General features: G+C 38.9%; 1 protein-coding gene across 3 annotated transcripts in view; it reads left to right on the forward strand.

Moving 5' to 3' along the window:
- Window positions 1–21,508, forward strand: part of MTHFD1L (methylenetetrahydrofolate dehydrogenase (NADP+ dependent) 1 like) — a 152,801-nt gene that overhangs the window by 53,321 nt on the left and 77,972 nt on the right. For all 3 annotated transcript variants that reach the window (XM_065835134.2, XM_071806421.1, XM_071806422.1), the window contains 2 exons: window positions 6,107–6,175; window positions 10,818–10,929. In XM_065835134.2, coding sequence (XP_065691206.2) covers window positions 6,107–6,175; window positions 10,818–10,929 — 181 coding nt within the window. The remainder of the gene's footprint in view (window positions 1–6,106; window positions 6,176–10,817; window positions 10,930–21,508) is intronic.

The raw sequence follows: 21,508 nt of genomic DNA on the forward strand, positions 1-21,508 counted from the left end.
GCTAGGGAAGGTTTAGATTGGATATTAGGTAAAAATTCTTCACCAAAAGCGCTGTGAGGCAATGGGACAGGCTGTCCAGGGAAGTGATGGAGTCACCATCCCTGGAGGTGTTTAAAAGGCACGAGTAGGCTTCCTGTGATTGGCACGATTTTACTGTAACATTACATTACTTGACTTCTGGCCTAATTGCCAAAGTAAGTTGATATCTTGCAGATTCATGGCACACCCTAAATACAGTAAATATAATAATGCTATGTTTTTATGCTTATTTTGTGATCTAAATATATCCTCATAGCAAGTGTGATATGTCTTAGAGACATGCTTTCTTGCCATCCTGCTGGCAAGGACTGCCTGCATCGCACAGACTATGTGTATTTTTTCCTGTTTGTCCCTTTTATGTGGACATCTGCATAAACTTACTGCATTTTTAGAATGAGCAAAGAACAAGTATATCCTGTCTTTTCAGCAAAGACACCAAATCCACAAGCCAGGAATACATTCACAGCCTTAATGGATTCCAGTTTAATAGGGAAATGAAAACATAATATCTAGCTTGCCTGCATTTAAGATTGAAATTAAGAGAAGCACACCCAAATTTCCAAGTACCATTACATTTCAGAGCAAATAAGCTATTCCAAATTATGCAGGAGACCTGAAGAACCACATTTATTATTCTGTCTGTTGGAGTTTTGATTTTCTTTTTCAATTGCATAACGTTTGGAGGGGGTGGGGAATGAGCTACCTTATAATGCATATGCAAAAACTTTAAAATAATTCAGTGTCAGAGTTAAAACTATATTTTAAATACATGATTTTAATCTTAATGCTGCTTTTGTATGAAGGTACTTTAATGTATTAAAATTGCAAAATGTCTAACTGGTCTTCATCCAACTAATGCTAATCAGCTTGATGGATTAAAGCAGTTGCTTTTCTCTAGCTTGTTTCGTCTATAGTTGCTCTGTGGAAATAAAATGCTAGGGCTCAAATTTTGAACAGCACACAGAGAACTTGAAAATTTTTCCACTAAAATGAAAGAAGTGCTCAGCAAAATGTCTGTTACTAATTCAGTTTTCTTTGGCCCTTTTTTAAACAAACTTCCTATGCTTAGCATCTCAATCATTTGATAGCGTCACGTGTGTTAAACATATGTTTCTAGTTCTTCTTTAAAGCGGTGTTCTATATTATACAATAGAAGAACTGTCCAGAAAAAAAATCATCACAGTGTCAGGGAGATAAGTATTATGACCATCTGCAGCTTCCTCTGCAGGTTCTCCATACTGTGCACTGGGAGGACTTGGGTGCATATCTTGATTGTGAAGTGTAGAAACTCCTACCTTCTTTGTTGCAGAGTGTGTTACAAATGAGGATGAGAACTATGAGAAAAATAGGAAAGTGATTTCATGGTTAAGGCAAAAAGGTGCCTCTTTGGAGAGTTGAATTCTGTTCCTGTGTTTTTCACAACGCTTATGTCTGATGCTGTGTCCATACAAACTGGTTCTTACAGTACATGAGGAGCTGTGCACTCCTCCAGCTGGCTTGATACCCAGGAGCTAAAAAGCTGATATCTATGGAAAGCATGAAATGCCATCAAGAACTTTGAATGAGGAGAAATTATTTTATGTTGTCTAGGGTTGTTCTGGATTTTCTTCTGAAAACAGTAACAATTGTTCATTTCGGCATACTTATTAATATTGGTGAAGAAGTCAGATGCTGTGGTGTTGGGATTTGAGAAAAGTCATCAAAGGAAATTAGTGGTAGGTTTTCTTGCTAAGATTTCTCTGTCAAATTAAATACTGGTTACTTTGTACGAAGGTAGAGAGCTTATGAATAACTGCACTGCACTTGTGAAAGTGTACTGTGTAAAGTTGAATCCTCTGCAAACAATAGCAGGAGATGTATAATCAAAGACCGTACCATGTCAAAATCCATATGTACGAAGAAGACAAATTTCAGTTCTGTTGGGTGGCATGTCATCTCTGTTCCTGGTTTCTTCCTACAGGTGGTCAGTCTATTTGGACAGCTTGCAACTAAACCTACTATTTCTAGACTTTAAATGGGGTATCTACCCTTCCCCCTGCTGCTAATGTTACCTATGTGGTTACTGTGCTTCTGCAAGCCCAGCTTTTCACCCCTCTTCATAGGGACCGTGAGGCTCTCTCTTCCTTGTATGTATTAGAAAAGGATTCCAGTAGGATCCAGGAAAAGAGATCTTTACTTGTGGTCCAGGTGTCCAGACTGTAGATCCAGCTGTTACACCCTTGGCTATACAAGCACACTGCACAGCACAGCTAAAGCTTTATGGGCAGGGCAGGGGAAGCCTTAAGCATTCACTAATGAGTATCTATGAACTGTCATTTTCATCTTCCCAAGGTTTATATCTTGAGCGAATTTTCAGATGTGATGAGAGATTTGGTGTGAAGCTGTTCTCCTCCTGAATTTTCATCCTTCTTTTGAGCCAGGGTCAGAGAAGAGGTAAAGCTTTATAGCTCAGAAAGGAAAGATCTCAAGATAAGTGAACATAGGAAAAACAACATGCATGGTTTTTGAATGCTCTTAATCTGAGAACAGTTCAATCCTTTTAGCTCAAATTTTCATAAAACAAAATCAAGTTTAAAAGGTGAATCTGTCATAGTCACTTGACATGGAACTGCAGTTGTATATAGTTTTAACAAATATTAAAGGCAGCTTTATCATGGGAAGTACCACACAACCTGAATAATGAGTAGTGGTCAGTCCCACCTGTCACTTTAAAAAATTCTGGGGTTCATGTTTTATATGTACTACCCAGACTGAATTTATGCAAGCTTAAATGTTTGACAATAGTCTTTGGTTCATTGGAATCTATGTGAACCAAAACCACTAAACCCTTTCTCTGTGATTTGTTTCCAGATGTACACACAATATACTTCACAAAAACTCAATTGTTCTTAATTTTGACTTTATATGCAATATATTTATAATAATATAATAGTAAAACCTAAAGTACACATTGGCAGATATAAACCAGATGCAGAGGCAGGCTAGGAGTAATAGAAAAAAGATAAATTGAATATTTCATGAATTGAGAAGACTCCTTCCATAAGAGTGATGGATTAAATATCTGTCCTCTGCAATGGAACATACAGAAGTCTTTGCCAAAATGTGGTGCTCATTGTACAGTATTTTTAAGACTGAATTGCTTTTTGGCTTTTACAGTGTAGTAGAATTTTGATGGACACATGCCATGTCTTTATGTGAAATCGAATGAGTATGTATGCCCTAGATCAGTATTTCAGCAGCTGTGAAAATTATTAAAGAAATATGTCACTATTTTTTTAAATAAGACTTCTCCTCAGCATACTTTCTTTGCCATGCTGTTATACTTCAATAATTCCAGGACCAAAACAAATAGCTTCATTTTGCTTTTATAACTGATCTGTTGGCTGAATATATTTTGTACTCTGATTCATCAGAAACATTGTGTACATACTTCAAACACAAGTGGTTGCAGTTCTTCTCAGCTTACGGTTTAGGGTTTAGTTTTTTACAGAACTGATATTGCAGAAAAATATCATTATTTTGTTAGAGACTATAGTTTCAAATGAAGGGGAGTTATAAGTATTTTTTGATTTTTCTTATCAAGAAAAGAGTTTTTCTCTGCCTTTCAGTCTGTGTAACCCTTATTTATTTAACAGTAGTTACTCAATCACTTCCCTTGTCACCTGATGCTGGCTTTCATTTCTGCTCTTCAGAGACTGCACCACTGGAAGTTGCTTTGAAAGTATTTTGGTTTTTCATCTAAGTTTGCCTTTCCTGTGTCATGTGTGTAATTTATTTTGTGCTCTATGATCTTTGCTGTCCTGGGGAGCATACCTGTCCTGACAGCTGGTGGATAGATGGAGGGGATATTCTTTTCAGAAGTACTTGGGATCAGTTCCAGGAGAGAACCCAGGAGAGTTGGGTGTCCATATACATTTAATTCAGAGTTTTACTTCTTTCTTCTGCCAGTTAATTAGTTCAAAGCTAATGATCCTTGGGCTCTCACATGCTTAATTGGTGTGTAAGTGTCTAAGCCTCTAATTCTTTTATAAAAAATCTATCTACCTTTGCTGAATTGGAAATGGGAACCTGATAATCCTTAAGTAGCTTTGAGAGTCAGATCCAGGATGTTGAGTGAGCTGTGGGAATTCTTTGCCAGCTACTTGGAGGATCTGGGATATGAAGGAATGAAAACTTCATTCTGATAGAGTCAGGTCAGATAGATATGAAAACCTTATTAGCTGCTTAGCTTTTAAGGGCCGTTATTGACACCAAACCTGTTTAAGCACCATGTAAGGCAGACAGCCGTGATGTGTCGTAATTGGAGGTTTTGCATCTTTTTTTCTTTGTTTTCAGCTTCAGATATGAGTTCTGTCCAGAATGTGTATTTAACATGGGTGAAGTTTCGCAAAAAGTTAAAATGCACAGGAAGTGTATGGGACTTTTGCTTCACTCTTTTTATCAAAGTGGTGACAGACTATCAGAAAGCAAAGGAGACAGGATTTGAGCAATTATGGTCTAGGAGGAGGAAGGGAGGAAAATGTGTCCTGATTTTATTTTATATTTTACTTCTTCCCCAAAACCTGCTTTCCGGTCAACATGGCTTGGGCCAGCAAACGACTGTTGGCATGCTTACTTTGAATGAGCTGGTGGTCTCATCCAGCATAAAGTAGACACCAGAAACCCCTAATCAGATGGCTACAGTTAACGTGAGTTACCACTTGTCAGTCCTTAGGCAGGTTGCCCAAGAAGAGGATTAGGGCTGATCTGTGGCTGCTCAGGTAGATGTTAACCTTGCCATTGACCAGCTGGTATAAAGTTTTCCATTTGGCTTTTTTTCTCCAGAAAGCTGAATAGCTATTACAGTTGCCTTTCACATGGTAAGATTGTAAACTATCTCAGTGTTCATGTGCTGAAAATGATCAGCAGCTGTTTCTCTTTTAGCGTAATGACCAATAGCTTATGCTATATGATGATGGAAAAACTGAGATACAGAAAGAAAATGTAAAATTAACTGACCTTTTCCTTGAGATATTTGTTACCTATTGCCTTCTAGCTAGTGTATGTACCTGGTTCTGCTTAGGTTTGTGTTGCTAGCAGCTAGTGCTGAGCATCATTTCCTTCAGCTGGGGGTGGAAGGGGAAGAACTGCGCTTCTGGTCTGAGAAATTCTGTCCCAGCTGGCTGTGGAATTGATCAAACAGCAGGAAAAAACAGGCTTGTACATCTACTCAATAAGTGTATTGTGTACTCTGATTTTTATTTTCATGAATTCCAATTCTGCACTGTGATCAATAGGAAAAAGAATATATTTGTTTTGATAAATTAGTAGGATTAGAAATGGGCATTTAATTTTAGTGTAGAGGAATGCAATGACTTTTTCTTATTTTAAACTCAGTGTATAATCTAAACTTAATATCCAGCAAAACTTTTAGGGAGGAATAAGATTATTTACAATTAAAAACCAGCAATTCACTCAGTTCCTTTTGTCCTCTCATCACCACAGTAAGGCATCTCTAACTTTTAATCTCGGTGCTGTATTCATTATCTACCCCAGTCAACTCTGTGTCTGCTTTCATCCTGTGTCTGTTATGTGTATATTTGTACAAGTCTTGAAAAATACCTTTTCTGGTTGTTGCCAGCTACTGATTCATGCTATTGATTCTGTCATGAAAGAAATACATCTGCCAGTTCTTTAGGCAGTTTTAGCAAGTTATTGCCTTCTTGCTGTCTTGGGTCTCAGTGGCCTTTTCTTCCATTTCATCTTTTGGTCCCATGAGCATCCTCATGCTGATCAGTGCATAACTCTGTTTCTGGTCTCTCCGTGAAGTGGGGAGAATATTTTCTCTACTGTCTTTTAAGGGTATTCAGAGCAAAATATTTTCTATTTCTGTCTTGAAGTAACATCTAAATTGATTCTTTATGTAACACTTTAACACTGCTTATCCATTACGTCTTAGGAGCACGCTTTCTTTTTCACCTTTGAACTGTAAGGTTTTTTTCCCTGTTTTAGCTGTAAGCTTAAGTGTAACTCAGGGATGTTGCACATTAGAACTGGCTTCCTTAAAACACATACTCTTGTTTTTCAGGGAGTAACAGGCGCTTTGACAGTTTTGATGAAAGATGCGATTAAGCCAACACTAATGCAAACATTAGAGGTGAGTGTCACTTATGATGCCTGCCCTTCTTCTCAGGCTTACCAATTCCATATTGTGCTTGTTGTGCTTCTCTCCAGCGACTGTGTTCAACTTTCAAGGTTCAAGCCAGGGTCAAATCCATAGAGGTATCTTAGGAAGTGTATTTCTACCTTTTGGGGGTTTGTTTGTTTGTTTATTGGGTTTGTGTGTTTGTTTTTGTGGGGTTTTGTGTTGTTTTTTTTTTTCCTTTCTTTGAGACTCTGGCTTTAGCCATAATTTTGCCTATTGTTGCAAACAAGCTGCAGTGCACAGTTGAACTGCTTCCGGGCACACTGGAAAGCAGCTTGGGCTTCCAAGTAATAGACTTCCTTCTGTTTCCCATCTTGCTCTTCTAGGGAAGTTTCCATTTTTTGTATTTTCTTTACATGTATGTTCCCATGATGATTCCCACAGCCCAGCATTTTGAGTGGAAGGTGGATGATTCGCTGAGGCAATTCTATTCTGTGTTTGTGTCATTCAGAAACACGAGGGTCCTTTTGCCTGTTTATGCTTTTTCAAAAGAGGGCTTCCAGCCACCCTATATTGCCATAGTGCCTTCAGAGACTAAATGAAGCTTTGCTGGTCTATGAGTGCAATGTTTTGCACTTGCCCTCATGAGTTTTCTTCCACCAGCTCCAAGAATACAGAATTAGCACAACCTAACTTTGTGCCCGAGTACTCTAGTATTGGCTTTTCAAAGTAAGCTGAATGATGAACAATATTCATGGGAAGAGGGACGAAGAAAAATACAGGAATAATGAAGTAGTTATGGAAACAAATGCATTTGGAGAAAAATTAATGTACATGATAGTAAGTTTGACCATCAAAATTACATAGCTAGAAGAGTTCACAACAGTTCCTGGTATGATGAAAAGCTGAAGAATGTAGAAGGATAACAGCACAGTCCCTGGTTAGTAAAAATGTCTCATTTTCTCCAGTGTGTCAAAGTGGTAACTACCTTTTTGCTTTTGTTTGAATGGGGACAACTTCCTGCTCTCAGGGAATATTAGAGAAGTAAAATTTGAGTCCTGTGATATGTTATTGTATTATAGCCAACTTAACTGATTGCTCCTGCAAAGAATTTCTGTTCATTTATGTAAGTGTATGAAGAATATATGTGTGTCAGAATTTCATGTAGCATCTGATAGCAGAAACTAGAGGTCACATAGGATCAAGAATGTCACAGCCAGGACTGTGTATGAAATTACCACTTGGATAACATTGTATGCATTAAACATCAGTGTCAAGGTAGCTTTGATTCTGAGTGTTCAGTCTGCATCACTCTATTTGCACTTTGCATATCTGTTAGAAAATAATGTGGTTTTGTTGTGGTGTTCTAAAAGACAATTATAAATGTCAGAAGAGTTTCTTTTGATCAATAGGCATTTAATTCTGGGACTTACATTCTTTTCTTTCAATGTATTACTTTATATAAACATTTCTATGCAATTAAATTCCTGCTTTTAACGTGGTATTATTTCTTGGTGGGTTGATTTCCATCATAATCCTGCTACTCTGTCACCAGAAATGCTGCCTCAAGGCGTTAACGATTGACAGTGTTTTAAATGCAGGAATGACAGTAAAATCTCAAAATGGGAAACATGGGGCACTCCACCTACAATAACTCTAGACTTCAACAGAACTTATATCCAGTGCTGTAGAATTGAGATGACTTTGTTTCAGATGTGCATAATGATTTCGTAGTGTTTATCCATGTTTGTCATGACAGATTTGTTCCCTTGTGAACTGATCCCTTAATGTTCAGCATTTATATATACCATGCGTAACAGAGCAGCTGCTCTATGGGACAACTCTTTGTAGTTGCAGGCTGGCTGCTTGGGGATGGTCTCCTCATGTTACATTTAAAGTGCCATTCGCAGTAAAGATGAGGGGAGAGTGGTAATAAGTATTATAAACATCCATCTAGCAGCCAAATAACTTGAGATATTTATTGACATTCTGGGTTTATTTTCTTTTGCTAAAACTTGGATAATAACATTTCCTGTACTGAAAACAGTCAGCAGAATGGATCCCTGTGCCACTGTTTGTTTCTCCATATAGTTTATTAAGAGTGTAATGAAAATAAGTGGCACTCTGCAGTGTGGGACAGATGGGCTGAAACAAGTTGCTGAAGCTGGCCTGAGAAGACATTGTTGTCTCTGTTCCAGGGTGTGCCTGAGGCTCCCGAGGTTCTGCTGGAGTTCACTCCCTTCAGTACCTACACTGTATTTTTCTTTCAGGATTGCTTTTGTAAAAAGACCATTCACATAACTCCTCCTTTCTTCTGGTGGATTTCAGAGGAGTATCTGTCCATGCCAGTGGTTTAGTAGCATGCTTGAATTTCAAGTTAGTGGCAGGGGGACTCTTGGCTACCAATATTCTGGATGTTGGACCCCACAGTCCAAATTTTGTTCTCATCCATGCTGTATGGATGAACTTTTGGAAGCTCAATTGCACAGGGAATGTTGTGGGAGACCCTTCTGGCCCCTCTTCTGCATAGCAGCCATGGTATGGGCTGGGCCACCCTCATCATCTGTGTTTGTGTCCATACATCACATCTGCCCACGTGTGTGCTGGGCTCTAATGGGAGCAGCCCTGTAGTTGCTTGCCACAAGAAATTAAGGGCTTGGAAGAATAAAATTAAATTTAGTGAGTAATAAAACACACATCAGAATCAGCCCTGTGGATTTCAATCTGGTAACTGAAAACTGTATTCTTATTTATTCGAATGCCAGAAGGGTAAATACTGAGTTAAAGTAAAATTAAAACTTAAGGAAGTAAACCTTAAACTTAGGTTGGTTGAAGTGGTTTGCATTTTATTTTGTATAAGTTATAAGCTCTTTGGGATAGTGATAATATTTTGTACAGCACCTTACATTAGATTGATACCTAAATGCTATTATATAAGAAGCTTTGAAGGTCAAGTTAAATTTTTAGCATAAACGTGGAAAACTCCAGTTGATGTTGCACTATGTGGTCATTAGCAGATAGAAAACAAGAAAAAAAATCCTAAGTAAACACTCTTATGTCAGTGTGTTAGGGTGATAATAATCTGCATCATTCCTTTTGTTACAGGGCATAATTTCTGGTTTATTTACTTTTTCTGCTCCTCTTCCACTGTTTCTTCTAAAATATGTATGATCTGCCAGTGGATAAAAAGCTACTTGCCTTTTCTCTGAACAAAACTATTAATTACGTAGAATTAATTCTAGAGGAAACCATAAGAACAGATGCTTGTTGTTGATACATTTTATATGATTTGTATTCAGTACTATGGAAATGAGGAAGTCTTTCTTCCATAGTAGCAAATATTTCACTACTGTAATCCAATTGTTCTGGTGTTTTATGGAAAACATGAAAATTTTTCTCTATGTAGGTTGTTTTCTTAAGTCATTAAGGCAGGGAACAACCCGTTTTTATTATGTGGTCAATAGTTTCCAACTTGTGGTTCTTGGGAGTGTTGGATGTGGTCTGCAGCTGATCCAAAGAACACTGTCCTCCTTAATTGCTATTTCTGGTAAAAAATTGAGGAAGGTCGTCCAGTGGTTTGCTTGAAATTTTGCGAGTTGGCAGTAGCTCCTAATACAGAATGTGTAAAGAACATGGATGGAGATAATCTGAAGTTGTCTCCTTACCTGTTCTTCAACTAGCTGCAGATTTTTAAAAGCATTAACACAACAACAGGGATTTGTTTGTTTAAGTATTTTACCGTAAGACAGTTGAAGTGGCATCCTTCCCTCTGATTGTATACTCCGACTTGGAGAAAATATAGCAGTTAATATATCTCATCTAATCCTAATCCCTTTCTATAAATACTAATTTTCTAATTTCTATTTCCTTGTGCTGCCTGCCAAAAAAGTAACAGGAAAGATGAGGTTTGCTTGCTATATGACAAATTTCCCCGTGTCATTACTTCATTAACCCTTTGTTTATCCTTTTGCTAGTTTAGATTGCTCCCTGCTACAGAGTCTATTTTACTTACGTATTTGTGTAGTGCCTAGTGTAGGGGAATTTGGGTCTGCACCTGGGGTGGCCAGGTGCTTGGCCAGCAGCGTTGAGTGCTTTTTCCATTGTACGTTAGCATACCTGTTGTACTCCAGCCATGTCCCTTCCCTTCTCCCTCTCCAGCTCCTTATCATCAATTCTGGTCCCTCATTACTGCTGCTGGCTACTTTGCCTGCACAGGAATGGCAAGTACCGTCTATGAGGAAAACAGAAGCAGTAAGGGATGGAGTACGGCAGGAACTGGGCTCTATCTGTGTACTGTCTGCCCCAATGCAGTTAAGTGCTGATTGCAGTACATATGCCAGAATAGCACACCACAGCATTAGGGCAGTGGAAATACGAAACCTTAGTAGCAGGTTGGGTGAGAAGTTGTGTAATTTACCTGCAGGTAGCACTGCTGTCCATTACCTTTCTGTGGATGAAGCAAGTTCTGACACCTAGGCCTGTCAGTGAATGGGGTCTCAAGCACTTGAGATGTACCTGCTCCCTTCCCCCTCTCGAATTATCTAACAGCGCTTACTTGCTATATGTGCTTTTGATTTATATCAATACTGCAAGAGTATTGAACTTGTGTTCTTACCTATCCACTATTAATGTTACATCTGTTTTTATCACTCAGGGAACACCAGTATTTGTTCACGCTGGACCTTTTGCTAACATTGCACATGGCAATTCTTCTGTTTTGGCAGATAAAATTGCCCTTAAATTAGTTGGAGAGAAAGGTTTTGTAGGTAAGTAATTATTTTGCTTATTATATTATGGTTTGTTGGCAAGTTAGCAAACAGTGATAAAAGTGAATGGATAAAATTGCAGCGAAAGGTAAGAATTCTACTTCATTTTATGCCAATATTAATAATAATCTCAAAGGGAACATGTAAAAAACCCAAAGCACTTCTTCTCTCACCCTGCCCTTTGTCACAGGTGTTTTCTATCATCTGAATGGAAGTAGATTGGTGGCATGATTCAGGTTTTGGAGCCCAAAAAGTATCATCTTGGATTTGGATTCCCCTGCATTCACTGCTTCCCTCAGGCATGAGAGCATATAATTCTGTTTCATGCTTTTTTTTGGTCGTATCCACCTATTTGTCTTTAATACTCCTTTTTGCTTCATTCGTCTTTGGACAGAGTTTCTCTGTTGGTAGACAAAGTGGTGTAGCGGCAATAGAGGAAAACCTTTGTGTGTTGCCAGCTAAAGGCTCTTGTTCAGATTTTATTCTACATAACACAAATCCCCGTGAAACTGGCTTCAAAATGAGACTGCCTTTGCTCTGCTGAGCAAAGAATTTCAGCATGAGTTTTAGATCCTTGTCAGATTATTAAAAGCAATAGCTCCTAGAGTGGCCTAGTTAAACAAACTTTGCAGGTAGTCACAAGTATAAATAGTTGTTCTAATGGTTGTAATTACTGTAAGCTTTATGTTTTTTAAAAATACATTGTTTCTTGAAGCTCATCAGAGCACATGAGCAGAGACCACATGTAGCTCTTACTGGTTTTTGAAGTACTATCACATCCTACCCTACACAACTGAAGTCTAAAATGACAGCTGGAAGGTGTGTACTAGTCTACGTTGAGGTCATGTTTGTACAGGCAGAGAGCCCAATGCCTTGTGAAGCTCCACAGCAAAGCAGTTGGCAAGAAACTCCACCACATTCTGCTCAGGGAGTTGTGTGGCTGAACCCCAGACTGGCATTGGAACTCAGTGGGGAAAGCTGATCCTCTGGTTAGTTCAGACAGGAGGAATGCAGGACAGCTACACTGCAGTGCTGTAACTAGCTGAACAAGTTTACTCACTCTTGCTAAAAGTAAAAATTTTCACTGTTCCATGTTTCTCTTTTGCCATTGTTCTCATGGAGTTCATCCTTTCCTTGCATTGGATCTGGCACTCATTAGGTTCTTGTATGAGCAATGGCAGTTCACGTTTTGCCATGCAGGTTAGTTGCATAAGCTCATGAAAGATTCCAAGAGGTGCTGGAAATAGCATAAGTGGCAGAACTTCATGTCCAGGAGAGGCATTTTAGGGACCACGAGCTATGAGAATGGCTCTCAGTGTTGTGCAGCTGTTTCCAAAGCTAGAACATAAGAAATCTGTGACAGGATCTGCAATTAAATTATTTTCCTGTATAGTAGAATAAATATCTTAATGACTGAGCTAGCATATATACATTATGATGATATTTTATATATTTATTATTTTATTTGTATATTTATTACTTTATTTTTCTACTTAAGCGATAGTTATTTTAAAGCAGAACATCCTGCGAAGTGTGCAGACAGTACTAAAGAGAATAGCACGGCCCTGAACTTGCACCACAACTTCACAGATACAGATATTTTTTATTTTCTGTCCTGGCTTAAGCAGCCTCCTTCCTCCAGCTGCTTGTTTCCAGTCCTGTAAAACCCCTCGCTTGCCAGCACACCTGTTTGCAGAGTCATGTGATAAACTAAACTGGAGAGCTGATCTTGACTGAAAACAACTACAACAACAACAATCTTCTTCCTTCCCCTCACGCAGTGGCAGAGCAGGGGGAAGGTGAGATAATGCCACATAAGATAGTGGTTTTGCTGAAATAAGTATTTGTAATATTATAGCCTCATTTGGAGCTTTAAAGTGCCAGTAAAGCTACTGTGGATGCACTAGCTAATCAGGTTGAGCCTGCATTGCTGGAGCAGCTAAGCCTGTCTCCTTTCTCAGGCTATGCTCAACTGTTTTTGCATGACATCCCGGCAGAAACCTGTTGCCCTTTTTGTTGGCTTAGTTTTCTGCTGACTTAACACAGAAGCAGTTCAGCTCAGAGTCACAAAAACACTGGAGCTGGGGCAGGACAGGGTGAGCTGGGACAGCCAGCAGCAAAAAAATAATCTGTTGTGTAGATCCCACTGTTTGTGTGACTGTGTGCCATGGCCAAGGCAAAAAAAAAAAAAAAAATCCTCTCAAAATGTTATTTTAAAATTTATTTTTAAACCTTGCTTTCTCTCTCTGGCTTACATTGCCTGCGTCTCTGCTTGCTCTGCAGCTGGAATTGCAACGTGCTGTGCCTGTTGAGTAGTGCCAGTTAACAACGGTGTAGACTGTTTGGTTTAAATAAAATCTAAACAAAGTTTAACCGTTGAGTCCTGTTGTGAACTCTCACTAATTTAAGGCATTCCCTATTTCAGTGTCAGGTATCCAAGTGAATCACAAGCCCTCATTAGTTCAAGGCATCCTAAGCCTTTTCGCTCAGCTTGTCCATTTCCCTTTCCCTTGTATGTAGCTTTGTTGCTACATACTCACAACTCAGTCTTTTTGCTCTAATGCTGAGTTCTCTTGGTACGAGTTTTATCACTGAACTTTTAGTGCAATATCTTGGCCAGCACTGGGTGACTTGCACTTGTTTATCTTCTCAGCCTTCTACTGCTTTGGGCCCATTGCCCTGCACATTCTCCCCATCCTTGATGTGAGCAAGTGCAGCCCATTGAGGATGGCTGAGGGGCGCAGGCAGCCCCTGCACTGGTGAGTTGCTCGTGTGCTCGATTCTGACATTTCATTTTTCTTTTGTATGAAAGACTGCCTAAACTGGCCTGTTTAACTAATTCTACGTTACTTGCTTTTGGCTCACCGTAGCTGTTAATCAGTGAGGACAGCTGACATCTCAACAGTGTCAGGAAAAAGAGCTTTGTGTTTAGGCTGAGTCCTGTGCTATAACTGAGTGGGGAAATATGCTTTTATCTGTATTTAGGCAATTACTTCTTTTGGGGTGCTTTGTTTTGTGGTGTTGACCTCTTTCATTCCCCTTTTGCTCTTCATTGCTGTCCTCTGATGTTGGAATGACAAACTCATGGCTGATCCACAGAAGCTGGTTAATACTGAAGGCCACATCTGGTGTAAATTGCAACTGAAGTTTTTGGTGGCAGGCCTGAGGATAAATTTACCACTTCTGCAAACCTTCAATTTTGCAGAATTTTTTCTTTGAGCTTGTGTTCTTATTTCATGGTTCAGGGGAGCGTGTTTTGATTTTCTGGAAGTCCTCTTCTGAAATTACCTCTATGCCTCATCTTTCTTTCCTCTGTAGTTTCCCACCATTGCTTTGAGGAAGATTTTCATGGCTAGTTCAGAGTGATTGCCTGAAGTGAACAAAGAACTGTTGTATTTGTTTCTCTGACAGCAGAAGTCTCATGTTTGGATCAACATAATGTATGATGTATATTGCAAAACACTTGATTTAAGCGCCAAAAATTGCACTGTTTAAGGAGCTAAGTGTTCCTGGTAATATTTTGCCATGTAAGATGCTGCAGTATAGGAAAGAAGCATTTCACAAAACAGTTTTGGGTGTTCTTAAACATGCACACATACTTCTCAGGGATTTGGGAAACTGTGCACGGGTTCAACCACTTTGTAACTGCTGCCAGTTAAGACTTGCTTGTTACTCGAGAGACAAGAGGTGACAAGTGCCTACTGACAGGCAGCTGGCAAAGCACAGGAAAAATTGCCTTTATCACAGTAGTATTGCTGTTCTGCTCACCCAGCAGTTTTCTTTTTTGTGGTAGTTTCCAGGGGTGGGTGAGGGGAGGAGGGGGGCAGGAATTCTTGGTGTAATTTGCAAGTAGAGGAATAGTGAGAGAGTCTTTGCATTTCAGGAGGCATGTCTCATGTTGGGGAGAGCGGAGGTAGTGCAAAGCAGCATCAGTGGGATGGTATTAATTCTGGTTGCTGATGTCTTGAGTGTCTCATTGGAGATACAGCCTTGTTTAGAGAGAAGTGCCATGAATTGCACCCAGAAATGTAGGGGACTAGACTACAGAGCCCATACCAACTTGTCAGCTTTCAGGCATGACATGAGGACAAAGTGTTTTGCAGTCCTTGTTGACTCCTGTGGGCATGTATGCAGGCAGCCTTGCTAAGAAGGTAAAGGAGATATCAATAAACCAAAAAAAGGAGAGGGAAATTTTGGTAACTTTATCAACACAGAATGAAGTTGGTCACTCCTTGTGATGAGTCTGGTGTTTTGCTCAGGAAGAGGTAATAACACATTTAATATCATTGGGTCTTCTTGCATCACATCTCTCTGCCAATCCTTCTTCCTCCTGTGTTGGCCTCATGTTCCTTTTCTGCATCATTCTGATTGTTTCTTAATACTCTGTTAAGGTGAATAGAAAGGATGAACTACTAGGATTTTTATTCAGTGAATGCAGGCTGCCCAGGAGATGTTTTGAAAACTTAAAGGATGAAAAAGGAATGAGCTTTCCTGAGACATATTTGCCAGCAGGTTGTCCTATCCACCTCTTTAATCCCTTGAAGGTGTTTCAGCTGAGGAAAGGCATTGTTGTAAGTCAGAAAAAAAGTGAAGCACGAATATGTTTTTGGAATCCTAAACCGAAGTCCTTCTGAAGTTTTTTTTTCAGGCCTGGACTACCTGATTGATGATTGCTTTCTTTCCTACTCTTAGTAAGCCCATCCCATTCAATGCTGAGAGCACACTGTGCTAAGCAAGGTTAAGTGTGCCTTTGTCTTTCCTCGTGGCATATCAAGTGACAAGAGGGAGGTCACTGCAAGCTGTTGGTGCCTTTCATAGGAAAGGTTCCTTTTCTGTTTCTTTCTTTAGTTGGTCTGCTTGATGTAATTGGAAAGACTTCGTCACACATTTTTAATGGTATAAACTCAAGCAGATGCAGTAAATTTTTATAAGCTAAGTAACTGACTCTTTATTGTGCTGGTACTCTTGTTAGAATAAACTAATGATGCTAGCTGCTCTGTCTGTTCAATACATACGAAGTTGTATTTCCAAGGGTATCCATTTTACATAACTCTCATAGTAGACATTGTATGATAAGTTTATAAACCACCTAATAAAATTTGTATGAGTTTAATACACTAAGTGAATAATCTTCAGTAGATTTTTTTTTAAATGTCATAAGACACTTCTAGCTATGTTCTTAGTAGTAGTGTTTTTCCTAAAAAAGAAATAAAGCCCAAATACTTTGGCTAAACTTCTTTTGGCACCCGTAGTACATATGATATTATTACATTTGAAAGCTGAGTTCAAGGATTTCCTTTTAATTTTTTATGTTGTTCAATACCACTAGGAAGGGGATCCATGTGGTGAACCCCCAGAGAGCTTTGATTTTTCACATTCTCTCCAGCATCTTTCTACCTTGTGTTATTTCATCTCTGACTTCTTCACACATTATTTTCACAAGAAATAAAATGTAGTACGATTACATTCCAACATTGTGCTCTTTGAACCAATGTTTTTTTCTTGCTTTAAGTGTTAAAGCCATGCTACAGTTTCGTGGTGCAAGGTGGTTGACAGCATTATCAGTGTAGGTGTTACTGGCCTACTCTGAAACGTGTGTGCTACAAACTAGAAAAGGGATGTTCAAAACTTTGCAGTGTTTTCTCTGATCCCATTCATAATGCAGCTGCTCAAGCAGCTGTGCTTAGCACAACTGTGGCAGTGAGCTGTTGGGGAGAAAGATGATACTGTATTAGCCAGTGTTGCTGCAAGGCTCTTAAAATCATGGCCTAATAGCACAAGGCATAGTGGTACTGCAAACTGCAAAATAAGGCACCATTGCTGCAAGAGGATTGTGAATCTTTGCCATTCACTTGGGAATGGTGGTGCCATTCACATCACAAGTGCCCTTTTTATTTCTTTCTTCACATTTCTCAAGGTAAAAGTAAATTCAATTTCTTTCACGTGTTGTAAAGTGGAAACAAAACATCTTCTCCTCTTCCCTGTTGCTTTTAAAATCTTAGCAAATTGTCTTACCAGTAAGCTGGAAAGTCTTCAGAGACATCATGCGACACATTTTTCTTTCACTGACAGGAATTCAGAGTTCCTGAAAGCTTAGTTACTTACCGTTTCGTCACAAATGATCTGAGTGCAAATCATGCATCCCTTGCTTACGGATTGCTGCCACTGAAGGTCAGGTGACAATTATTTAAATGACTTTCTATTGCAAAAAATGCTTAGCACAGTCTTGTGGTAATTTATGAATTATTATGCCAAATGGGAATAAAAACTTTTCTTATATCTTTGTGTGTTCAGAGTCCTTGAGAAAGCCCTGAGTGACTCCACATTTTCAGTGCAGATCTCTTGAAACTTTTGCTTCTGGCAGTTCTGATCTTTAGCATACATTGCAAAATAAAACTTTTCAGAAGGAATATTGGGTAGAAGAGAGCTGTTGTGAACATTTTTGTGTGTCAGGAAATATTCTAGCATTGACCTTAGTATAATATGTCACTGTATTTCAGAGTTGAATTAACTGGAAGCTTGTAAACTATGCAAAGCTAAGCTCTAAACTGAAAGTTGATATTGATTGTGAACTAATGAATTATGTCTAACTAATATTACACTTTTCATTTAAAAAGTGGTATTGTGCCCAATAAGGAGAGGTGATGCTATTTTGAAGATAAAAGCTCCCACCTTATGGACCGTCTTGTGAGATTTTATCTTCTTCCCTTTAAAGAAAAAATAAATCTGCAAAGTGTTAAAAATTCACATGGCATTCCCTCACTACAAAACATATTTGTGAATGTGCTTTCCCAAATCTGTTGTTGATATCCAGAATGATGAGGGGCAATTTACAGGAATAAAAGAACGTGCGATTATAAATCATCAGCCATTTAGTTGCATTCTCTGCTTTATCTGACAAGTATATCAGATGATCTCCTTCATAAATTGACTGAGCTCCAGTTTGAAACTAGCTGGAATTTTTAACTCTTGCTGCTACTGCTGGTAAGCAAGCTGGGTTTCTGTGGCAAATTTGGACTGATTTGTTCTGTAAAACTGTTTTCCAGCTTAGTCTTTTCTTTTGCAGGTGAAAATTTTTTTACTGTCTGTCAAACTAAACAAATACAACTTGTCTAATCTTTTCTAGGCTTGCCTTTCCTATAACAGCCTATCTGCATTTTTAGGTGTTGCATCTGTTACAGTATTCACTTTCTTCAACATATGTGCATGAACAGAGCTCTGCAAAGTCAATCTTGCCTTGCTGGTGTTTATCTTCAAATCAGTCACCATTTTTTTTCCTCATTTTCCTTACATCACTCATTCTGTGATTGACAATACTGATAGGCTCCCACACTCTGATGTTTGTAAGTACAAAGTTCCCAAATCGCAGGTCAGATTTGTGTCATTGATCTCCAGTGGCAATGGCTGTTTACTAATAACTTTCGAATCTGTTTATCTTCATTTCTTTCTAAACACCACAGCAGTTTTTTCCTGTGTCATATCCTGGTTCCTCTCCATGTTGGCAATGCTTTCAAACTTTGTCATTGGCAAAAATCTCCATTAGCGTTACTCATTCTGCTGAGGTTGTTTAGCAGATAGGAAATTAGAGCTCTCAGGCTGGTCCTCTCCTGTCCCACAGTTCTCCTGTCATGGCTGAGTATTCTCCTCTCTCTTAATCATGTGATTATATTTTTTTCTAGTCTTGCTGACACATTCCTCTGTATTGCTGTAGCACGTTTTTCTCCTGAAGGCCACATTGATGAGATGTTGTCACATTTTTGTTACTGGAGAAGGGTTTGTATCTGGCATAGCCTGCCTCTGCAAAACAAAGCTTGTAGTTCTTACTTATCTCAAATGTTTTAAACATTATTCTTTTCTCAAAAATCTGTTTGAAAACCATTAAGCCTATAGTCACTCAGATTTCCCCCCACTCCTCTAAATTACTTACCTACAGGTTTTGATACTTTTCAGATACAAGGCACCAACAGAAAATAAACTTATTTAAAATGCTGATACAAGCTTTATGTTGTATGGGGTTTGTTTTTTCTTCCACGATTTTGAAATTCCTGATTCACTCTTCATTAAGAGTAGTGCATTCAGCTCTTCTATAGGTTTTTTTAATTTCATCTTTAATATGTTGACCTTACTTTATTATTATAGCTTCTACTTTTTAATTCGTGTGGCTGAAGACACTTGCAATTTGGTTTAGTTTCCTTGGCAAGCTCTGACACTCTTTCTCTATTGTAGCAACACTGTCTGTCTTTTACTTTCTTCTAAAGCTCATATAATTACTAGTTACATATCTCTGCTCAAAAAGTCCGCCCTGTATGGTAACAAAACTATGCATTTGGCTGCTTTTCCTCCTAGAGGCCAGGAGTTACCACTGTTCTCAGCCCAGATGTCATGTGAGAGACCAGGAATTTTAATTGGTACATTTAGAGGAGTTTCAATTCATGGGTGAAGTGATTTCAGTGTGAGGAAAGCAATTTAAAACATAACGATGGCATGATAGAAGATAATGAAGCGACAGCATGGCCTTGCATGGTTGTTTTCAAGTTTTTTTTAAACTTTGCTGGTGGATGAATACTGCTGTGTGCATCTCTGGCAAAAGAAAATATATGGTTTTCTCACAGACTAAGGGCTGTGCAGTGGCACCATGTATGTGTTGGTCTGGTGCTGGTGGTCCCATCCATCTCCACCAAGCAAGTGGAGAATTGGACATACATAGCTTATTTGAGAAAGCCACACTTTGTTTTCTTCATAGTGGGTTTTCAGAGTAGAAGGGAGATGTCATGCGATAGTGTTTGGATGGGGATTGTATTCCCGGGGGATCTGCCATGGTGATGATGGAGAGGCAGGAATGGCAGCATGAGTGTTACTGTTCGTGTCTGGTAAGCAGAGCTGGCTGGCTCCTGAGAAGCTGGTGTCCTGAGGACACATGTCCTTGCTTCTCCTCCTTACCCAGGAAAAGACAAGGAGATAGAGCTGCTGAGTCCATCATTTGTCACCAGCAGCTCACGTTCTCAGGTTGAGAACTGCTGGTCTCATGGCTGAGGCACTGTAGTGCGTGTCAGGAGGCATACATACAGCTTGTGACCACATCCACCCTTGACTAGCTTTGCGGCCTTACACAGGTAATTTCAGCCTCCATGCCTGCATATGTAATCCCGTTCTTCCTGATTGGTTTATTCAGTTTCTAAACTTTCTTAGGGGCAAGAACTGTCTCACCAGAGCAAATGGAGAGATGCCAAACACTACAGTAGTAAGAACTTTAAGGTAACAGGACTTTTGTAGAGCCATGGCAACTGCTAGTACTTAAACATGTGTCAGGAATTCACTGACAAGCTGACATGGTATTTTAATGCTCTATATGCTGACCTCTTCTGCAACATGTTAGAGCTTAACACAACTCTTCCCTCTGTCAATGACATTCGTAAATTAAAGGTATGGAGTGTATAACTGTTAAGGACTATCCATTATGCCCGGTCTCAGGACAGTTATCCAGAGGTAAAAACAGATAGGAAGGATCTGTCATTCATTCAAAAAGTAGAGGCACTGCCCAGTTCCTGATAAAATACCATTCTACTGAGTAGAAACTGATGACATTGCAACTTCTGTCCTATTCGTTTTCCCTTCCCTCCTCAAGTTAGCCATCTTACCTAGTTTTAAAACTCCCAGCTTGTATGAAGCAAATAAGCAGTTCCTTTTGTTCTTTTGTTACCTACTGTCTGCATTGCTTTTATTTATAAAAAGAGAAGAACCAGAGGTTAAAAAAATACAAACAGTAAAACATAATATATGCTAGGAAGTTCTCTCAATTTATCGCTTGGCAAAGGAAATAAAAGCAGGCTCCTTAGCTAACAGCGTTACTTTTGCTTGGGGTTATTTGGCAGAAAATCCATCATCCTGTCTTCATTTGTGAGTATTTCATATTGACTTACACCCTTTAGCAAGGGTCAGTAGGGCAGAGTATGCATAAAGAGTTCAAGTCCCTTTTCAAAGGCTGAATTTCAATTTTAGTGGATGGTTTATTTTTAATATCATTTGGAAATGAAAGGTCTTTATTAGATTTTTGTTTGTTTGTTTTACTGGCTTTTTGATACTGAAATCTAATATTCTTTTTTATGGACTACTTGCATAAGAATTAGGTTTCTTCAGACATGTCCGTCATGTTGGAGAAACCTTTGCTTTGCTTTTTGTTTTCTGAGCCATTGTTCTGAATCTGCAGGCAGGAGTGCTTTGTTGCCTGCTAGCTTTTATAATTAAAATTGTTAATAATGTACAAATATGAAGGGGCCAATGTTTGTTTATATGTGTATTTACTTTGCGAACTGTTGACTTACATTTTCAAGTCTCCAGAGGAGTCAATACAAATGTGAAATGTGGTAAGGACATAAATACGTGTATTTCCATTTTTTATTATGGCAGTTATAGTTGGCAGAGGTTTAATATAATCCAGTACAAGTTTATATTTAGCAGAATTGATTTTGTGTTTTCTGCTGCTATTCCATAAACATGTGCACACTAAGAGCTCTGTTAATGGGTGTTTTCAGGGAGCATTGTTCAAAGCTACATTGTCTCTGGGATCTGAACTCCAAAA

Source organism: Patagioenas fasciata, chromosome 3, assembly GCF_037038585.1.
Source record: "Patagioenas fasciata isolate bPatFas1 chromosome 3, bPatFas1.hap1, whole genome shotgun sequence".
NCBI classification, from domain to species: Eukaryota; Metazoa; Chordata; class Aves; order Columbiformes; family Columbidae; genus Patagioenas; species Patagioenas fasciata.